This window comes from Leptomonas pyrrhocoris (assembly GCF_001293395.1).
Source record: "Leptomonas pyrrhocoris isolate H10 chromosome Unknown, whole genome shotgun sequence".
In the NCBI taxonomy this organism is placed as follows: domain Eukaryota; phylum Euglenozoa; class Kinetoplastea; order Trypanosomatida; family Trypanosomatidae; genus Leptomonas; species Leptomonas pyrrhocoris.
Genome location: NW_015438357.1, coordinates 1,992,041 through 2,009,458, shown reverse-complemented (window position 1 = coordinate 2,009,458; position 17,418 = coordinate 1,992,041). Strand labels below are relative to the sequence as shown.

The 17,418-nt window shown below is 53.1% G+C and overlaps 7 protein-coding genes across 9 annotated transcripts; all 7 read right to left on the bottom strand.

Moving 5' to 3' along the window:
• Window positions 1–2,913: 2,913 nt before the first annotated feature.
• On the bottom strand, window positions 2,914–3,745 carry ABB37_00657 (hypothetical protein; the record flags this gene model as incomplete). Its single annotated transcript, XM_015796942.1, has 1 exon — window positions 2,914–3,745. Exon 1 carries the CDS (start codon window positions 3,583–3,585, stop codon window positions 2,914–2,916), a length of 672 nt encoding a protein of 223 aa, XP_015664950.1. The 5' UTR covers window positions 3,586–3,745.
• A 475-nt stretch (window positions 3,746–4,220) lies between these two features.
• ABB37_00656 (putative Bardet-Biedl syndrome 1 protein-like (BBS1-like protein 1)) lies at window positions 4,221–6,289 on the bottom strand (the record flags this gene model as incomplete). The annotated part of the gene is made up of 1 exon (XM_015796941.1): window positions 4,221–6,289. Exon 1 carries the CDS (start codon window positions 5,997–5,999, stop codon window positions 4,221–4,223), a length of 1,779 nt encoding a protein of 592 aa, XP_015664949.1. The 5' UTR covers window positions 6,000–6,289.
• Window positions 6,290–6,774: 485 nt separating this feature from the next.
• Window positions 6,775–7,993, bottom strand: ABB37_00655 (hypothetical protein; the record flags this gene model as incomplete). 2 transcript variants are annotated; one of them, XM_015796939.1, is made up of 1 exon in its annotated part: window positions 6,775–7,993. In XM_015796939.1, the coding sequence occupies exon 1, from the start codon at window positions 7,897–7,899 to the stop codon at window positions 6,775–6,777; it is 1,125 nt and encodes a 374-aa protein (XP_015664947.1). In that variant the 5' UTR covers window positions 7,900–7,993. The 2 variants fall into 2 exon arrangements, with proteins under 2 accessions (XP_015664947.1, XP_015664948.1); XM_015796940.1 differs by having other exon boundaries at window positions 6,775–7,975.
• Window positions 7,994–8,797: 804 nt separating this feature from the next.
• On the bottom strand, window positions 8,798–10,598 carry ABB37_00654 (hypothetical protein; the record flags this gene model as incomplete). 2 transcript variants are annotated; one of them, XM_015796937.1, is made up of 1 exon in its annotated part: window positions 8,798–10,598. In XM_015796937.1, exon 1 carries the CDS (start codon window positions 10,274–10,276, stop codon window positions 8,798–8,800), a length of 1,479 nt encoding a protein of 492 aa, XP_015664945.1. In that variant the 5' UTR covers window positions 10,277–10,598. The 2 variants fall into 2 exon arrangements, with proteins under 2 accessions (XP_015664945.1, XP_015664946.1); XM_015796938.1 differs by having other exon boundaries at window positions 8,798–10,530.
• Window positions 10,599–11,153: 555 nt separating this feature from the next.
• ABB37_00653 (elongation factor 1-alpha putativehsp70 subfamily B suppressor 1) lies at window positions 11,154–13,462 on the bottom strand (the record flags this gene model as incomplete). The annotated part of the gene is made up of 1 exon (XM_015796936.1): window positions 11,154–13,462. Exon 1 carries the CDS (start codon window positions 13,107–13,109, stop codon window positions 11,154–11,156), a length of 1,956 nt encoding a protein of 651 aa, XP_015664944.1. The 5' UTR covers window positions 13,110–13,462.
• A 550-nt stretch (window positions 13,463–14,012) lies between these two features.
• On the bottom strand, window positions 14,013–15,022 carry ABB37_00652 (hypothetical protein; the record flags this gene model as incomplete). Its single annotated transcript, XM_015796935.1, has 1 exon — window positions 14,013–15,022. Exon 1 carries the CDS (start codon window positions 14,937–14,939, stop codon window positions 14,013–14,015), a length of 927 nt encoding a protein of 308 aa, XP_015664943.1. The 5' UTR covers window positions 14,940–15,022.
• Window positions 15,023–16,948: 1,926 nt separating this feature from the next.
• ABB37_00651 (hypothetical protein) lies at window positions 16,949–17,374 on the bottom strand (the record flags this gene model as incomplete). Its single annotated transcript, XM_015796934.1, has 1 exon — window positions 16,949–17,374. The coding sequence occupies one exon, from the start codon at window positions 17,372–17,374 to the stop codon at window positions 16,949–16,951; it is 426 nt and encodes a 141-aa protein (XP_015664942.1).
• Between the last annotated feature and the right edge of the window lie 44 nt (window positions 17,375–17,418).

The window sequence follows — 17,418 nt, the reverse complement described above, 5'->3', positions numbered from 1 at the left end:
ACAGACGCACACGGGAAACATCGATGGCCGCAGAAAATCGTGGTGGTTCTCAATCACACTGTTGTTGTGCTGTGGTTGAGAAGGATAAAGGAGCTCGTCGTAGAGACACGCTGTGCACCGTGATCAGAATAACATTAGCGGGTTCGCGTCATGGGATCTCAGATGTTGCTGTTAAACGTCGTTCTTGTTGATTCATCATTTTCAACGGTGACACTGCGCGTCCTTCATGGTAGGAAGATAACACTTTGAATGACAGGGTAATGCTTCTCCTTTCCTTCTTTGTATCGTTGTCACCAAAGGAAAGGGGATCCGCTGCCGCACTGACGGCAGCGCGATGATGGGTCTGCGAGTTGCATCGGTACTTCCCCTACGTGTTGCACGCATGTATGGCAGTTTCCTTTCCTTTCTTTAGAAAAAAAAAAACAATATTCATCTTCATTTACTCTGCATCACCTAGTTCGAGACGGCGAGCGTAGGATACAAGAACAGTAGTCTGGAACCGCACCCACAAAATGAATCAGTCAAGGAAAACGAGTTCGCGTCACGAAGACTCAGATGTTGCTGTTAAATATCGTTGTTGTTGACTCATCATTTTCATTCCTGTGAGGGTTGAAAGAGACTCTAGTACCGTTTTGCCTGTTTTTATCTTTTAATTGAGGTGCGCACTGCTTTTTTAAAAGAATTCTGCTTTTCATCAACGGATTTGACAAGATAGAGTGTGTACCTCGACGGATCTGGATCACTATTCTGCCGAGAAGAAGCAGCCCTGCTCGAGAAATACACATCTCAACACCACCAAAAATAACATGGCATTCGAGAAGAACAAAGGAAGAGAACAGGAGAGAGGGAACAAACAGAATCCAATTGAGAAGCTTGGTTGGACGTCAACTGTGATGCTACGAGAGGGTAGAATCGTGTGAACATGTGGAGAAATGCTTGGGTGTCTGTAAAGAGAACAGGAGAGCGACTCACTCGTTTTGAGGAGGCGCAAGGTGAGTGTACATGCTTTCCTTCGTCTCTGCTTTTGCTTCCTGCACGTGGGCGGCTTTCAATAATTTGGATAGTCAATTTCTCTGTGGCATACAATGCCTCGTTGGTAGCGCAACTCACTCCCCTGCCGCACCCCCCCCCCCCTCCACCCCACCCGCGACAGCACAACGATTCCTTTTGCAAACTCTTTTTCTCGTGTGTGTTACTCGATGCGTGTTCTTCTGTCGTTGATTGAGTTTATTCTATTTGAAAGCAACAGATCGAAAAAAAAGGGAGAAAGCACGGCGCTAAAAGCGAGGAGGAAGGACGGAGGAGGTAGGGACCAGAAAGAGCACGACGATCTCCATTGAGCCGATCCCCTGTATACCTCGCAGGACAAATAACGGAACGACCGAGAAAAAAACAAAAGTACACCAAGACAACGCGAAGAGACAAATTCATAAGTCAATCACACGACGCCTCTGACAGTGTAGAGTGCTGGCACGTCCATGTGCTTCGGGAAAGCGGAAAGACAGGATTTCATATCTTGCGGCAAAAACGCACTCTCTTTGCTGTGCAGCCGCAGACAAGACATGTACTTGTAAAAGCAACGAAAAGACATTCAATAAGCCGCGCATCCCTCCACGGCAAGGAGGATGAACGCGCGGAAAAGAACAGAAAAAAAAGAGACTCCTCCCCATCACCACCACCCCCTACAAAGGGCAGGAGTTGTTAGTGTCAGTGCAGCCCCAGCGAAGCAAAGCGATGGAAATCATCAACGCAGTTTCCTTTGCCCTCTCAGCCGACGGTAGAAGGAGCCCGCCACCTTACACTTCGGCTCCGTAAACCTTGTACTGGTCGCCTGTGTTCTCTGTTACCCGAGGACGGCAGCAACGGTCAGCGAACTTCGGGAACAAAAAGCAGAACCCTATGAAGAGGGCAACGGCGCCGACGTAGACGCCGCAAGAAATGCCGTACGCAACACCGTCGGAGAGCATTATGACTTCAGTGGTGGGTGTTGTTTTTAAGCGATAAGTACAACACCGTTTCTTTGCTCACGGACAAAAAGAAAACGAATCCCCTGCAAAAGCGGTAGCTTGTTTCGGACTGGAAAAGAAGTTACAATGCGTTCCTTATAAGGGATAGAAAAAATGACAACATATGGGAGAAAAAGGCGAGGAGAGAGAAAAGAGGCGGCAAACGGATAGATGCGAGAAGACACAGCAACACAACGTGCGATTGCACAGTACAAGAAACTCCTTTTGTCTCACTGTTCGGTATTTTTGAGGGGGGCTGGGGTAGAACTCACGCAGTTCATTAAAACAGTTTCGTAAAACAACGCCGTTGCTACCGAGGCCGGCAGCAAACCCAGAGAAGTCAGATGGTCCACGCCCTTCTTCCTCCCCCCTCCCCTCTCCTTCTTATGTGCTCTTGTCGACGAAGAGGCCAGATCCAACACAACGTCGCACCTTCCCTCCATTTTTTTATTCCAAGTGAGAGGCATTTGTGAACGACATTTTCTTCATCATTTAAGAAAGCAGCTTATCGTACCTTCGTCGGCATTTCGTTGGGGCATTCTTTTAACGGCAAGAGGAATAAAGTAGAAAAAAAAAACATTGTGATATGTCCCTCTTCATCGGGATCACTTAGCCAGTAGGATTTGACCAAACACAACGGGTAGCGCAGCACGCATTTCCCCTGTTCACCACTCCCGTAAACAACTGCACCTCCTCGCGATCTGTGGGCAATGATGGTAGCCCTTCTCATCGCAGAGAATAGATGCGTTATTTCATTCCTCTGCGATAGCTTCGATTCTTTCCTGTCCTTCTGTGGCATCTCGAAACTGCCAGCCGAACAATCTTGTTTTTTTTGTTTAAGCTCGCAACTGCAAAGCAGACAACAGTTGAGCAGCAGTACAAACTGCAGGCGCTGCAATAAAACGTCTCATTTCTTTTTCTTCTCCTCGGCCTCCTGTTCCGCCGTGCGCTTGAAATCGGCAATGTCCTCCCGCACAGCGTACACCACGTAGGAAACAACCAACACCAAGGCCGTCCCCACCGCGAGCCCACCTCCGCAGTACGTCGCGTCCACCTTCCACCGCGGCGCCAGCACGTGGATGCCGAGCATCAGCATGATCAGCGGAAGCGTCAAGATCAATACGCTGTAGACTACAAAGACGTACGCCACCTTTTTGTTTCGCTCCTCCGAAAGGTTGCGCATCAGTGCAGCGCAGCCCTTCATCTTCTCCTTGATAGGAAGAGAAGTTGCTTTCAAGAACTCCTGCTTCGCCTCGCGAGCCTGGCGCACCGTGTCGCCAACGGTGAGCTCGTCGCGGATGTTTGTGTCCGTCTCATCCTCCAGCGACTTGTAAAGCGTCTCGTAGATGTACCGGTTCTCTTCCGCCTCCACGTCCTTCAGCAAACGCGTAGTGCGCGGCGCCGGCTCCGCGTTTTCTGCCGTTGCCGCTACGGGAGATGCGTCGCCAGTGGTCGGCGATGCCGTCGGTTTTTGTCGGCTTTCACCTTCTGCAGGTGAAGAGGAAGGAGTTGCACTTGGAGCTGCGACCTCGCCCTCCCCTCTCTCCGGTTGCGGTGCGGTGGGGTTTGTGCTGGACATTGCGTAGCGCGAAAAGGAAGGAAAAGTTAAGGTGCGGTTGCCTTCTCGTGACTCACAGCAAGGAAGAAGGTGCACAGCTGATCAAATTTCTGTAGCAAATGGCGGCAGAAAGCAACGGCGTGGCAGATGGTAATTTTGCCACCGGCGTTCGCGGATTGCTGAACGAGCACAAGAACGAAGAAGGAATGATCCGTTTAAGAGGAGACGGGGCAAAAGGCGTCGAATAGTAGTTCACTTCGAAAAAAAAGATGATACAGAAAAAGGGCTCAATTCGCCTTTTAAAATTGACCACACTTGAAGGGCTTATTTTTACCTGTTTTCAAAGAAGCGCAGACGGCGATTGCTCAGCTGTGCACATGTCCATGCCCCTTAGCCGTGGACCATAGCCAACTCGTCAGGCTGAGGCAGAAGAGACCAAAGTGCCGGAAACGTCAGGACAGTGTGGAGGCATTTTTCTTCTTGCTTATTTGTTTGTTTTGCTGTTTGGGAAGCAAGTGTCGAGACAGGAGAGCGAAAACTCCGTTTGCTACTCTGCAAGTCCATTAAAAGATGGAAGACGTTCAACGGTAGATATGCACACGATACTGTATAAAGCGGAGAGCACTTCGGAAACGACAGCACGAGGTGAGGTGCGACTATAACCCCTCAATCAGCTCCGCTTCGGGTAGGTCCACCAGGGTGCTTGCCAGCGGACTCGCACTCTTCGGATCGGACGCGACGACTAGAATGGCATTTCCCTTCACCTCCCCCTCCACGAGCTGCACAAGTGCCTCGCAGGACAGAGGAACCGAGGGAAGCAGCGTAGGGACGGTGCATATCTGCTGCGCCATGCGGTACATCTCGTCACCGGAGAGGCAGAAGACAACGCGGACGGCATGGATGGGGCTCTCGCCGACGTTCTGCAACTGCACCTTTACCTTGAAGACGGGCCCAAGTCCTTGCACAACGGCGTTCATCCGCAGCGATGACTCCGCCACCTCCTCCTTCGCCTCCGTCACGTTGCCGAGCTCCGTCGGCACTGCGCCGTTGTTGATCATCTCCAAGTACGCCTTGGCCGTCGTAAGGCGCAACTGAGAAAGGTCGCATTGGAAAAGCTGGTACATGTCCGCGCCGTACTTCTGCTCCCGCGACGTCTGCGCGGTAAAGACGGAGCTCAAGAACGGCACCGGAATCGGCACGTCTTGCTCCGGCGGGGGACCGATCTCAACCGCCTTTCGCGACGTCAGATCCGCGTTGCGGTGCAGCAGCTCCACCACCAAGGAGCCGTTTTGCAAGACGAGAACGAGGGCACCGTTGGCGCGGCCGTAGCGGCAGAACTTCATGGCCGTCACCGTGCCGTACACAAGACTGACGTGGAGCAGCTGTGTCCCAACGAGCACGCGAATCTCACCGTTGCTGAGCGCCACCACGAGTGCCTTGCTCTCCGCCGTGATCGGGTCGGTAATCGTGGCCAGATTTGTGATGGAGCACGGCAGAAACAAACTCTGCTGCTTCTTCCCTTTGAGGTTGTAGTACGTCAGCGTGTTGGCGGTGGTGGCTACAGCGATGAGGTTGTCGAAGCGGGCGATGGCACACGGTTGCGCGTCTGGCTGGATGACGGCGCTGTGCAGGTGGTCTTGCTTAGTAGAATACACGCGGCCGTCGCGGCACGCGGCAATGATGCGATAGTTGACCTCCAGGCACCCCGCCACAATGAGAAAAACAGGCGGGCTCGGCAGCACCACCTTCAGCCGCACCTGCAATGCTCTTTCGCTCAGCACGTAGAGAAAACCGGCCTCGGTGCCAATGACGAGGCAGCTCCGGCCCTCCGCCTCGGTGGCGCTACACGGAATGGAAGCCATGCAGGTCACCACGTCCATCTGAATCAGAGGTACAGCACGCATGCGCATCACAAAGTCACTTCGCTCCTCCGCCGTGTCGAGCAGCAGCAACTCCAACGTTCGTGAGGAAGTCTGCACGCCGGAATCGAGCAGCGCCTCCAACTTCGCCACGCCGTCGTCCACCGTCAAGACGCCCTCTGCGAGGCTGTTCCATATACTCGATTCTTGAGCATCGATCGGGACGGCAGGAACCATGTAGCGATAGAGAGGTTTGTTGTTGCGATACATGAAGATGTACGGCCCGGTGGCGACGGCCACCACCGGCTTGCTGAACGCATCGCCGACGTCCATGTAGAAGGAGGCAACGGCGGACGGCACACCAAAGAGGGGCAGCTCCCGCTGCAGAGTGGTGCCGCCGAAAACCTTCAGCTTTTTGCTGCCATCCGCCACAAGCAGCTGATAATCGCCGTTGCCGCTAACGTCGGCCGTCTCAATGCAGTTGGAGAAGGCGCGCAGATTGGCGAGGTGGTCGCGGAAGGCGTACAGCCAGAACTTCTCGCTGGACGCACCTTTACTGCGCTCCTTATGCGACATTTTCTTTTTTTCCTTTGTTTTTTGGTGTGTGTGTGTGTCCTATGCGCAGCGGAGATGATCAGCAAAAGGTAAAGCGTGTGTCACGTGAGACGCACCGTAGAGCTGTACGGTGTGTGTGTGTGTTTCTTTCTTCTTCAAGTAGAGTGTGGTTTTGGCAGATTGCCCCTTTGAAAAAAAAAAAAAACGAAAAGGACTCTGCGTTGGAGAGTCTTGTCGAGGTACATCAACTTGAGTTGAACAAAACAACACTCTTTCAGGCAGGGGCAGGAAGTGCACTGTTCAACCATTCTACGCAGCCACCAAAAAAAAAGTATGGCCGTTTCGAGTAAATGAGGGCGACAACAAAGAAGAAGCGGAAACAGTTGAGTGAAGTTATCCGTGCCACCGAAAAGGGGAGACTCGTATCTGTGCGGCACTTCCATGCAGCACACCAGAAGCGGCTTTTTACACGTGACTTTACGATGTTCACAAGAAGGCATCCATGATGGCAGTGGATAGAATGCAGCATACACTACTGCAGTACCGTTTTGGGATGTCTTGCCTGTTCCACAAAACACTTCGCCAGAGTCAGAGCACCAGTAAATAAACATAAAAGGACAAGATTTCTTGTTTTCCTTTGAAGAATTGTATTTAATCGATTACGTAAACGGCTTTCGTGCGGTGCGCCAGAACGAGTAGTAGTAGTGAGGTAAAGAAAACACCTCCACACACACCACCGCCGAAATACCACGTTTTGCTTTCCGGTCTTCCCTAAAGACGTGACCCGTTGGACATTTCATTCAAGCGTTGGGGTGCAGATGAGCTTCTTCTGCAACAGCCCCAGTTCATAGCAACTGGCCTGCGAGGTGGGGTCCGAGGGGTACGGGCACGGCTGAGTCGCCACCGCCATGGCACAGGCGCCATCGCTGCCGACGTCATCATACCCCTCCACGGACACATCGTAGTACACCCCGGCAATCTCCATCACCATGCGACCGCTGCGCAGCACCTTCAACTCCCCCACCTTCCCAGGGGGAAGGTCCGTAAAGGAGAAGGGCGGATTCTCGTGAAAGCGTGGGAGCTGCATCCAAATGAGCTCCCCTGGCACCCCAGCACCACCAGCCGCCGCGACGGTGGTGTTCATTTGCTGCGTAGGGAGAAGGTGCTCCTCGAAGAAACGCGCATTCGCCTCGTACGCGCGCTGCTGCTCTCGTTCTGCCTCACGCAAGAAGGCGGTGCCGTCCACATCGAGCGGGGTTGCATTCTCCGTTGCTGCTGTTAGTGATGGGGTGAGCGTAGCACCATCCCCCACAGCGCACACTTCACTCCCCGCCTCTGCCGCCAGCCGCGACGGCAGTGAGGCGTCCAGCGGTAGCGGCGGGTACAGGGTCGTGTGCAGGGCGGTGCCCTGTCGCGCCATTGCAGGGGACACAATGGTGTTCATCGAGTTCACCGGCAACGGTGGCGCGGTCTCGGGGAAGTCGGAGAGGTCCACCTGACGGCGGGAGGCCTCTTGAAGGGCGGCGTGGGCGCTGAGGTTGTGTCCGCGGACCGCCTTGGGCCGCAACAGCGCAGAGGAACCCTGCGCCTCGTCGCTCTCCTCTTCGTTGGCAAAGTTCGCTCCACGGCGAGATGAACCGCCCCCACTACGGCTGCCACCTCCCCCACGTCCAGGTGGCCCGCCTTGTGCGCTGGACGGAGATGCGGGCGTTGGCGCCGGCGTTGGCGGCTGTCCTGCACCCCCGCCAGTATCTGCCGTGCTCCGCACGTGCTCCTCGTCAACGTAAAGGCCCTGCAGACGGGCCAGCTGGACGAGACTTAAGTCATCGGTGCTCGGCGGAGCGAGGGGACGAAGGGTTGTGTCATCCTCACGCAACACGAGCTTCGGTTTGAACTTCAAATTCGGCGCTTTCGGCGGCATTCGGAGACCTGATTAGGGTGTGCTTGAGAGAGCGGGTTACAGCGTTCCAGCCTTAACAACTGACGAGCTTTCGACTGTGGACTCGCTCGTACCTTTTTCCGGCACGGATAAGATGCGTCGGCGGCCGGTGGGCGTTCGGGGACAGCGACAAGAAGAAAGAGTTGGGTGCGAAGGTGAAATTAGCAGTAGAGACCATGTAGAGGTAGTCAAGGCGCTGAAGTCACCGGAGTTTGCTTTTCTTATTGTGATTTAATGGCGCGCACACACACAGAAAAGAAGACACACCATCGCATGCGACGTGCAGGACCTTTTCCACTGCTGTGCCGCGCCGTGAAAGCGCAGCGCAAATCAGCAACATCATTCTCTCACATCATTCCATCGTTTCTCATGTTGATTTCACGATGCGCTCCGTTTTCACGCCGCATTATTTTTCACTTCACACACATACACACGTACACGGAGGGCAGGATAGTCTGCTAATAACAAAACGGAAAAATAAAAAAAAATGAAGCAAAATACACGTTTCAGTGGACCACCTATTCAAAACCAACACCTCTACACGAAACACATCGCAGGTAATATATACTTTTGAACAGAAAATGAGTAAGTTGGTAAGGGGGGGGGATTTACTGCGTCAAACTCTCGTGGTTCAATTTCGTAGCACCCTCACACCAACACTTTTACATACATTAAGCGAAAGAGGGAGAGATGAATAGATGGGAAGAACGTGTGTAGGGAGAAGCACAGCGCACTTTAGACAGTGCGTGCCGCTCAGAAATCACAGCACCATCGCACAGAAAAAGACAGTTGACCCGTTCGCCACGCTCTCCTATTAAAATTTACACGGGAAACAAAAACCTGAATAGCCAGCAACAGCAACGAAAAGGCACCAACACCTTTAGACACTCATATCGCCATCGAAAGAGCTAAACCCGGAGAAGAGAAAGAGCGGATAGAAGGGTTTAAATCGTATGTTATTGCACCAGTTCCACGCGCTCGTCAACCTACCATCAATGCAGCTGCCGGCGTCATCCATGTTGTCGCCACCACTACCGTCAAAGCCATGGCGAAAAAAGTCACGCAAGATGGCGCGCTTAGCGAGCTCCCCGCTGCCCCAGACTTCGCGCAAATACGCCGCGTGTTCGGCCTGCTTTTCCAGATGGTCAATGAAGTCGAGCGTCCGCAGAATGGGGATTATAATACGTGACACCTGGCCGTACTTGTCGATGAAATGGAACGCGTTCGGCACCTGGTTGTCGCCGAGGTGGATGCGCTCGGACCCCACCCATTCCCCCAGCTCCTCCTTCGTCTCGTTCAGCACCTGTTGTATCGCCTTGTATAAATGCGGGGCCTTCTGCACGCGCTGCAGACCTTGCCCGGTCGAGCGCAGCTCATACTTCTCGTTTGGGTCGAGCATGTCTTCCTCTGCGATCGACCACAGAACGTACATCTTGCGGCAGATATTCTTCCACAGGGAGAGACTCTGCAGGACAAAGAAGTACTGCATGCGGTGGTTGTGCGAAAGGCGGCTACCGTCGGTGCCCTCGTCGATGGTCAAGTCCGTCGTCTCCAACAGTTCATTCGGCTTGAAGTGCTGCTTCAGCAGCTGCAGCAGCCGTGTCGTCGTCTCCACGTTGTCGTTGGAGAAGCAGTTTGCGTCGTTCAGACTGCGCACTGCGATTTCGACCTTGTCCTCCGCCAAACGGTGCTCGGTAGCGTAGTGGCTCACCAGCTTCTCTACCATCACATCTTTGCCCCGCAGACACCGATTCAGCAGATGGCGGTCTCGCATCACCGGCACTGGTGTGATGCAGTACGCCAACCGGCTATCGGCCAGTAGATCCTGAATGCTGTGCGCCTCGCAGTAGCGGCCCACTGTCACTAAACTCTTTACGACATTAAAACCGAGCGCCTCACGCGCCATATCATTCTGCACGGCGTCCTGTATCATGTAGAGGAACTTAACGTAGTCGGTGCGGAGCATGTCGGGATTCATTATTTTATACCGCCGGCACATCTCAATGGCTGCGCGGATGTCATGCTGGTACGGTGTGAACTCGTGATCGCGCAGGAAATTGGCTGCTTGGCGCGTGCCCAGGCCGACAATTAAGCCTGTCAGTGCGTTTGTCAGCTCCTTCACGATGAGTAGGTCACGACTTTTGTGCTTCAGCGCCGCGGCGCCGTCGACCTTGTCGGTGTAGGACGAGGCTAGGATGATGCCGCGCATGAGGCGCTGGATCTTGCGCTCCTGCGGACTCAGCCGCAGCGGGATGTGTTCCGCATTTTGGATGGGTGCGTCGAGCAGCGCGTACTCATCATGAAACGTGAAGTTCTCCGATGACACCCGCTTGCACCGCCCCATGAAGAAAGAGCCCATCCAACTCTGCAGCGTTTCAGCAATCCACGACGTTGTGGCGGTGGGGCGTAAACTTGCGAGTGTATGTGTGTGTATGCGTATTATTGGTGTACGTAGTTGAAGGAGGACACAAAGCCGGCGGCAACGAAAGCACTGTGTGGGCAGCGTCGCATGACTTGCAAAGAAACCACACTCTATCGCACACAGACGCTCTGTCCCTCAACGTGATATATATTTATACAAAAAAAAAAGGTGTGTGTTCGTGCTTTATTGCTTTGACACAATCATGGCCATTGGCAATGCAACGGAAAGCAAAACAAGAACAAGAGGAAAAACACATGCTTGACACGGGGGCCCACCACACGCAGATGAGTACAGCGTACAAAAGAAAAAGGCGGAATCGTTTTCGAGTAAGTTGACAATACAAATAATAAGGGCCTTCCCTCACCATGAAAGGCATCGTGGATGGCCAGATGACAAAAGGTCCATCCGGCACTGCGAGCAGCAAACGATGCGTTGCGCTAACACTCGAGAACGATGCACGCATTCAGCTTGAAGAAGAATGAGAGGCCAAATCTGTTCTTCGACAGCAACCAGAAAAAAGTGCGTTTCAGCACAGAGGTGATAAACAAAAAGGCGTTGCTGCTGTTGATTTGTATTACTTAGTATTACTATAATGCACCGCACAACTCTGGTTGCTTCGCGCGCAACGGCCAGAGAAAAAAAGGAATACAAAAAGGGACAACATGCGCTGTGGGCAACGACAAAGCCGACTCCAACCAAAGGAGTGACGCCATACGCGTCCACACTAAAGATGCACGCACATGTGACAACACACAGACGCACACGTTCGAGAAGGGAATCGACACACGACCACGGAAAGTCTGCTTTTACGCCGCTACTTTCCCATCACGCGCATCACAAGCCCTCCAGCGACGGTATCGCCGTCTTGTTGCAGCACAAAGCGGCCCAGCGCACGGCATTCGGTGGCGGGCTCCAGCGCCACCGGCGTCTCGGCGCGGAAGAGCACCATCGCCTGTGTCGCGGGGGGCACGCACTTCACCATCCCCTTCGACCAGCTTCCTGTCTTGGCGTCCAACCTCGAAATGAGTGCAATGACGCGCACCTGCACAGTGAGGGCGTGCACCACAACCGTGAAGGTGGATCCAGGCAGGATGGCCCTCGTCAGCGTACGAAAGGTTTGAATTTGAGCCTCAAAGTCGATGGAGCTGCGGATGAGCGCGTTTGGGTCGCACCCGACACAGCCCGGGTAGAGCCCCGTCACGGACGAGTTGGTGACAATTTCCACCGGCTCCCCAGCGAACGCAACCAGCACGGAGCCGGCGACGGTCGGCTTCTGCACCGCCTTCACCGCAATCCGCACATCACTCGGCACAAAAACAATGTTGTCCCCGGTGAAGAGCTTGCCGCTCTCCACCTTGGCGTACAGAGTGGTGCCCTGCACGTCCTGCAGGCTGAGCCGCAGCGGTCCGCTCACCAGGCGACTCTCCAGAGGGCACTGGTCGATCATCTCCAGCAGACAGGGTCCACTGTACCACGGGGCCGCGGCTTTGTCCAGCTCACAGATGTTCGCGCCGGTCATGCCGCTGATGGGGCAGAAGCCGATGATCGCCTCGTCAGGGATGCGCGTCTGCTTCAGCAGCAGCTGCAGCTCCCGCACGATGTAGTCGTACCGATCCTTCGAGTAGCCCACGGAGTCCATCTTGTTGACCGCCACCACGATCGAGCCCACTCCGAGGGTCTTGAGGACAAGCAAGTGCTCCTTTGTGCCGTGCTGCAGGCCCGTCTCAAACTCCGACGTGGCCGCGTTGACGACCAACAACGCCGCATCCGCTTGGGTGGCGCTGCTGATCATGTTCAGCACGAAGTCCTTGTGCCCCGGGGCGTCTAAAACGTGAACACGACGGTGCGCCGTCTCAAAGCCGAAGGAGCCGGCGTCGATGGTCACACCGCGCCGGCGCTCCTCCTCCGATTGGTCCAGCAGCCACGCGTACTTGAAGGACTCCTTGTGCTGCGACCGACCTGCCTTTTCGTTCTTGGTCACCTCGTCCATGCTCACACGACCGAGCAGCAGCAGCAGATGGCCCAGCGTGGTGCTCTTGCCGGCGTCGACGTGTCCGGCCACGACGAAGGTGCAGTCCGGTTTGGACAGGTCCGGCTCCATCTGCAGCATCTGCTTTGTGCGGCGCTGCGACGTTCCTTTCGAACCGCGTAGCGAGCCGGCGGTGCGGTACGAGCTCGCTCCGGGAGAGTGGTTGCTGTCGACTAGGCCGTTTTCCTCCTCATCCGTCTCGGAGTGCTTCTTCAACCTGCTGGCCTCCGACTCGACGGCGGCCACGGTGGTAACGGTGGCCTTCCCCGGAGCCGCGGCCACCTTCAACACGCCGCCGCCGCCGCGCCTGGTGCGCTGCTCGTCGCGCTTCGCCTTGAGCTGCAGCACCGTAGGGCCGAGGTCGTAGTTACTGGCTCGCAGCGCCGTTACCGCCTCCGCTTCGGTCAAGGGCAGCATCGTCGGTGCGTTGACCTTCCACGATGCGTACAGCTGCGGAATCGCCACCTCCAACACGTCGTAGTCGCCGTCGCTTTGAGGGGAAATGGTGGCGAAGGGGTTGGTATGCGCCGTCACAGCTGCTGCGCCGGTCTTTCCCGACTCCGCCACGCGTGCGGCGGGCGGGGACGTGCCGGTTGTGTCTTTTCCCTCCCCTTCCTCGTACTCTCCCTCGTATTCCCCCTCGTACTCTTCATCGTAGTTGTAGTCCTCTTCGTCGTAGTTGTAGTCGTCCTCCTCCAGCTCCCCTGCCATTTCGGCGTAGAATTTGTTGTGGCGATTCATTACGGCTTTGGAGTTATAGAGGACTGTATTCACTAAATAATGCTGAACGGAGAAATTGGGTGTTGTGTTTGCGTTGATACGTAGGTGTATATACTTTTTAAAAGGGTTTGTTTTTCGTTTGACTTGATGCTGCAAAGCGTGATCACCATGCCGGATTGCACGTGGGCATGCGTTGTGTTTGAGAAAGGACTTAAGCGGTGTTTTTTTTTTTGCTGCGGAACAGCCAGTTGCACGTCACCGTGAAGCGGTCGTCAAACCGAGAAACTTTATGCGAATCGCTTTGCGTGCGTGTGTGTGTGTGTCACAAACCTCTGTATATTTCTTTTCCGCCTATTCAACCTCCATGTGCGGCTGTTTGTTGCGCATTTCGTCGTAGAAGCAAGATGAAGAAGGAGAGGAAGAGCCCTCGAATAAAAGAAGTCGCGCCGCACCAAACTTCTTGACGCCAGTTGCGCATCTGCGGGTCTGTGTGGGCGTGTGTCTTCTCCTCCTTTGCTCGCTTCGTAGCGGCAAGCACGCAGCACACCTCTCCGCGCGTCAGACGTACGCAATTATGGTGGGCAGCCACCTCTCACATGCTAGAGCAGGAAGTGGTCCCAAATGCGCAGTTCACCCCATTCACCTTTCTTTTCTTTTTGGAAAGACTCAGATTTTTTTCTTTGTTTCTGAGTCTTTGGCTGCGATGCCACTAACCAGAGATTCCGCGATAGACATGCAAAAGTAGTTTTTCGTTTCCAAGCAGGTAAGCACTTCTTTCCAATGACACGAGAGCACGCAGCAGTGATAATGAGAGACTTCCAAATGCAAAGGATAGTCAGGATGCCAACAGAGAGAATGTGTGGGAGGGGTGGGTGGGCTGGTTAGCTCACAGGTGATGTACGTAACAACGTGAAAAAAAAAAACTCAAAAGAGACCAAACAGTTTATGTTTCTTCGATTTGTCACGACGAGAGCGGCCGTCTCTGTGAGCCTCCGCCTCTCTGGAGCCTTGAAAGTCTCGCTCACGGTAATTACTATCCACCAACCCATCCGCACCTCCTCCGGACACGGGAGGGTCAGCAGAAAACGTAGCGGAGGAGGCTGTGACTACCGGAATACCCTGTGAAAACAGTGAGTCCACATTCCACACCACACGCCCCGTCGGGACCCCGCCGTCGACCTCGTCCGCCGCATGCTCATTCAACAGCGCCCGCTTCACCCGCGAGGTAAAGACGCCGACCGCGAAGTTGCTCTCCCGGGCAATCTCCGCGTACGTCGCGCCGTCCGCCTCCCGCGAAAGGTCCGCCACCTGGTGCAGCGCGCGTTTGCTAAACACCAGCCCGCTCACGACATCCCGCACCGCGTCCTCGTCAACGGCGTGGCGGCGCTGCGCGTAGTTCATCGCGGCGATGCCGACGTCCACGCAGCAGCGCACAACGAAGAGCGGCACCTTGCGAGAGAGAAAATTGCTGGTCTGCAACGAAAGAACGAACGTGCCACCGCGAATCAGCAGCGGGGCAAAGAGTTGATCGTACATCTCGTGTTGTGTGAACGGCGGGGAGAAGAGCAGCGTGTACATGAAGATGACGCGCATCTCCGTGAAAAGGGGAAACCACTCCGCGCCGACAACAGACAACAGAGCCATGGAGGTGAGCATAATCATGAGTTTGAGAGCGGGGATGCCAATCCGCACGGTGGGGTTTCGGTGCGGTGCCTGCCCGTTGGATGACAGCCCGGTGGGCTCGGCGACCTCCACGAAGGCGACGCGCTGCTTCAGCGCAGTATAAGCGGCGTAAGTGAAGCCAAAGTAGTACAGCGCGGAGAGTACAAACAATCGCGCTGAGTTAAACATGATGGCAGAGTATCGAACGACCCAAATCGATGGTTTTATTCGTAGCCTTTTTTTTTCCGTGTTGCTGTTGCTCTTGCACTGCTATTGGGGAAAGAGAGCAAAGGCAGAGAAGAGCGAAATAAGAGAGATCAAATACGGCAGCAGTGTCATCGAAAAGAGGAGGAAAGTAACTGAAAGCTCTGCTATTGCAAACAGTACCTAGACGCACGCATGGCTAAGGGTGGGGTGGGGGGGGGGGGGGTATAGGACAAATATGCCGCAGCGCCAAGTGTTCAACAAGTAGAGCAAACGCAAAACTGCCTGGCACTCCTCATTGTCTGCAAAGCACGCACATCTACGCACGAGAAGGCAGTAGCGTTAACGGTATTCCCAACTCTGTCGCATGGCTCTGCATCGAACACATCTTCTGCGACTTCCTTCTAACGTGCTAGTGGAAGTAAACACAGGCGCACCATTGACCACGCATGCGGTGTGACACTGCATTCAGCACAGACACACACGCGTACGCCAACTACTGCATTATGGACCTCCTTTTTATGTATTCCGTGTTTTTTTTTAAATACAATACCATGGAGGGTTCGCTCTAGAAACAAAGGAGAACACGCACAAGGGTTCTTATGTACTTCTTCTTCTTTTCTTCCCTGCTCTCGTTAGCCACAACACAGATAAACCGAGGAAATCGCTTTTTGCCTGACGGAGCTTTCTATCGCGCGCGATTGTGGTCGCCACCAATACGGCGCGACAAAGGAAAAAAAAAAAACAGAAGAAGCATTGGTTTTGGCGAGGCCACGTGGAACAGAAGAACACCCTGTGCGCACAACAAATGCTTCTAGACAACTCATGACGCAGCATTTACACAACAACAACAGGAAAAAAAGCGCAGCAAAAAGAGTTGTGTTTCGAGTGCGAACAGGAGAAGAAAAAGCATGGAAGAAAGTTCATTGAGAAGAAAAAAGAGAGAAGATATGGCGAAGAAAGATAAACGAAGCAGGCGGAGCGGAAGTTGAACGGAAAAACTGGCAGAGATACGGCAGTGCGCGCCTGACTTTGCTTCGACGTAAAAAGCGAATTTACGAAAAAGAATTAATACCAATTCAACATCATATTCTCTTCTTATTCTCAAATTTCGAACCACCACACCTATTTTTTTCGACAACACGGTTTTTGCTTGCCTTCTTAACAACCACGGCTTTTTTCTTTCTTTTCGTTTAAAGTAGATTTTCCTTTCCTTTCGTTTTCTCGACATCTCTTCCAAACTGGGGAAAACAGAAAAAAGAAGGCAAATGATGCGCGCACGTGCTAAGAAGGACCGGAAAAACGAGCAAAAACAAAAAGCACAGAAGAGAAATGCCAGTTTCTCGCGCGCGCTTATTTTTGTTGTTTATTCGCTCTTGTCCCCGATTCTCCATCTTTCTTTCCTTTCTCGGTTGCTTCTCCCTTCATTCCGAAAAAAAAAAGAATCATGCTTCTCTTCCTCTCCCCCTCTCGTCTCTCCCTCGCGTGACCACACCATTCAGTACATAAGGAAAAGAAAGAAACCTCACCCATGGCCAAAACGACGATGAGGTGAGGGAATAAGAAAGGAAGAAAAAAAAAAATCAAGACGCACCGAGATGCATCACACGTGTAGCAAAAGCCAAAAAGAAAGGGGGAAAATAATCTTTTCCCATCCTGTCCTTCACTCTACAGTTTCGTAAGAGAAGAAGCGGGTGGGAGTACTCGAGTGGGTCACGTGAAGAGAGAGAAGAAAAAAAAAAAGGTATCGAGGTCGTCCATGGGGTACAAGAAAACAGAAGAAGAACAGTCACATAATAATTTTTATTGCTTCGCAGCGAGAATTATTAAGTAAGACAACGAGAAGCGGCATTCATCATCATCAAAATAAAAAAAGCACTCGGAAAAGCAAAACAATAAACTGGTGCAAGTTGCAGGAATCTAAATTTCCCTTTGCAGTTCGCCTAATTCTTCACGTTTCTATAACAACGCTTTTCCTCCGTCAGATGATTGCGCTACCTTTTGAGGGAGTTGATTTTTCGAGGGTTTGTGTGGGTGCGCTCGGGTGTGAAGCTGTGCTTCTTCTTTCCTCCTCTTATTTTCCTTTTCTTCTCGAATGCATGTGTGCCTCCTCTCTTCCCCTCGCCAACGATGCCTCCAGCTAACATTCCCGGGCATCCTTTCAGTAAAGCAAAGAAAGAAGAAAAAGAAAATAACGGAACACCAACTGAGGCAAATCGCGCAGAGAGAAACCAAAAAGATACACTTCTCTCTGCCCAACCAGGGAAGAGAGAAGGTGAGGAGAAACGAAATCTGAAGAGAAAAACAGCAACAGCAGCAGAAATACACTTTATGCTGTGGCCGCTGTCGCACGCCTCCTTCACGCGTTTCGTTGGTGTCTTTACTTTTTTTTCCTTTAGCGCCGCTTCACCATAGTACATATATATATATATATATATATATATATATAATAAAGAAACGTAAG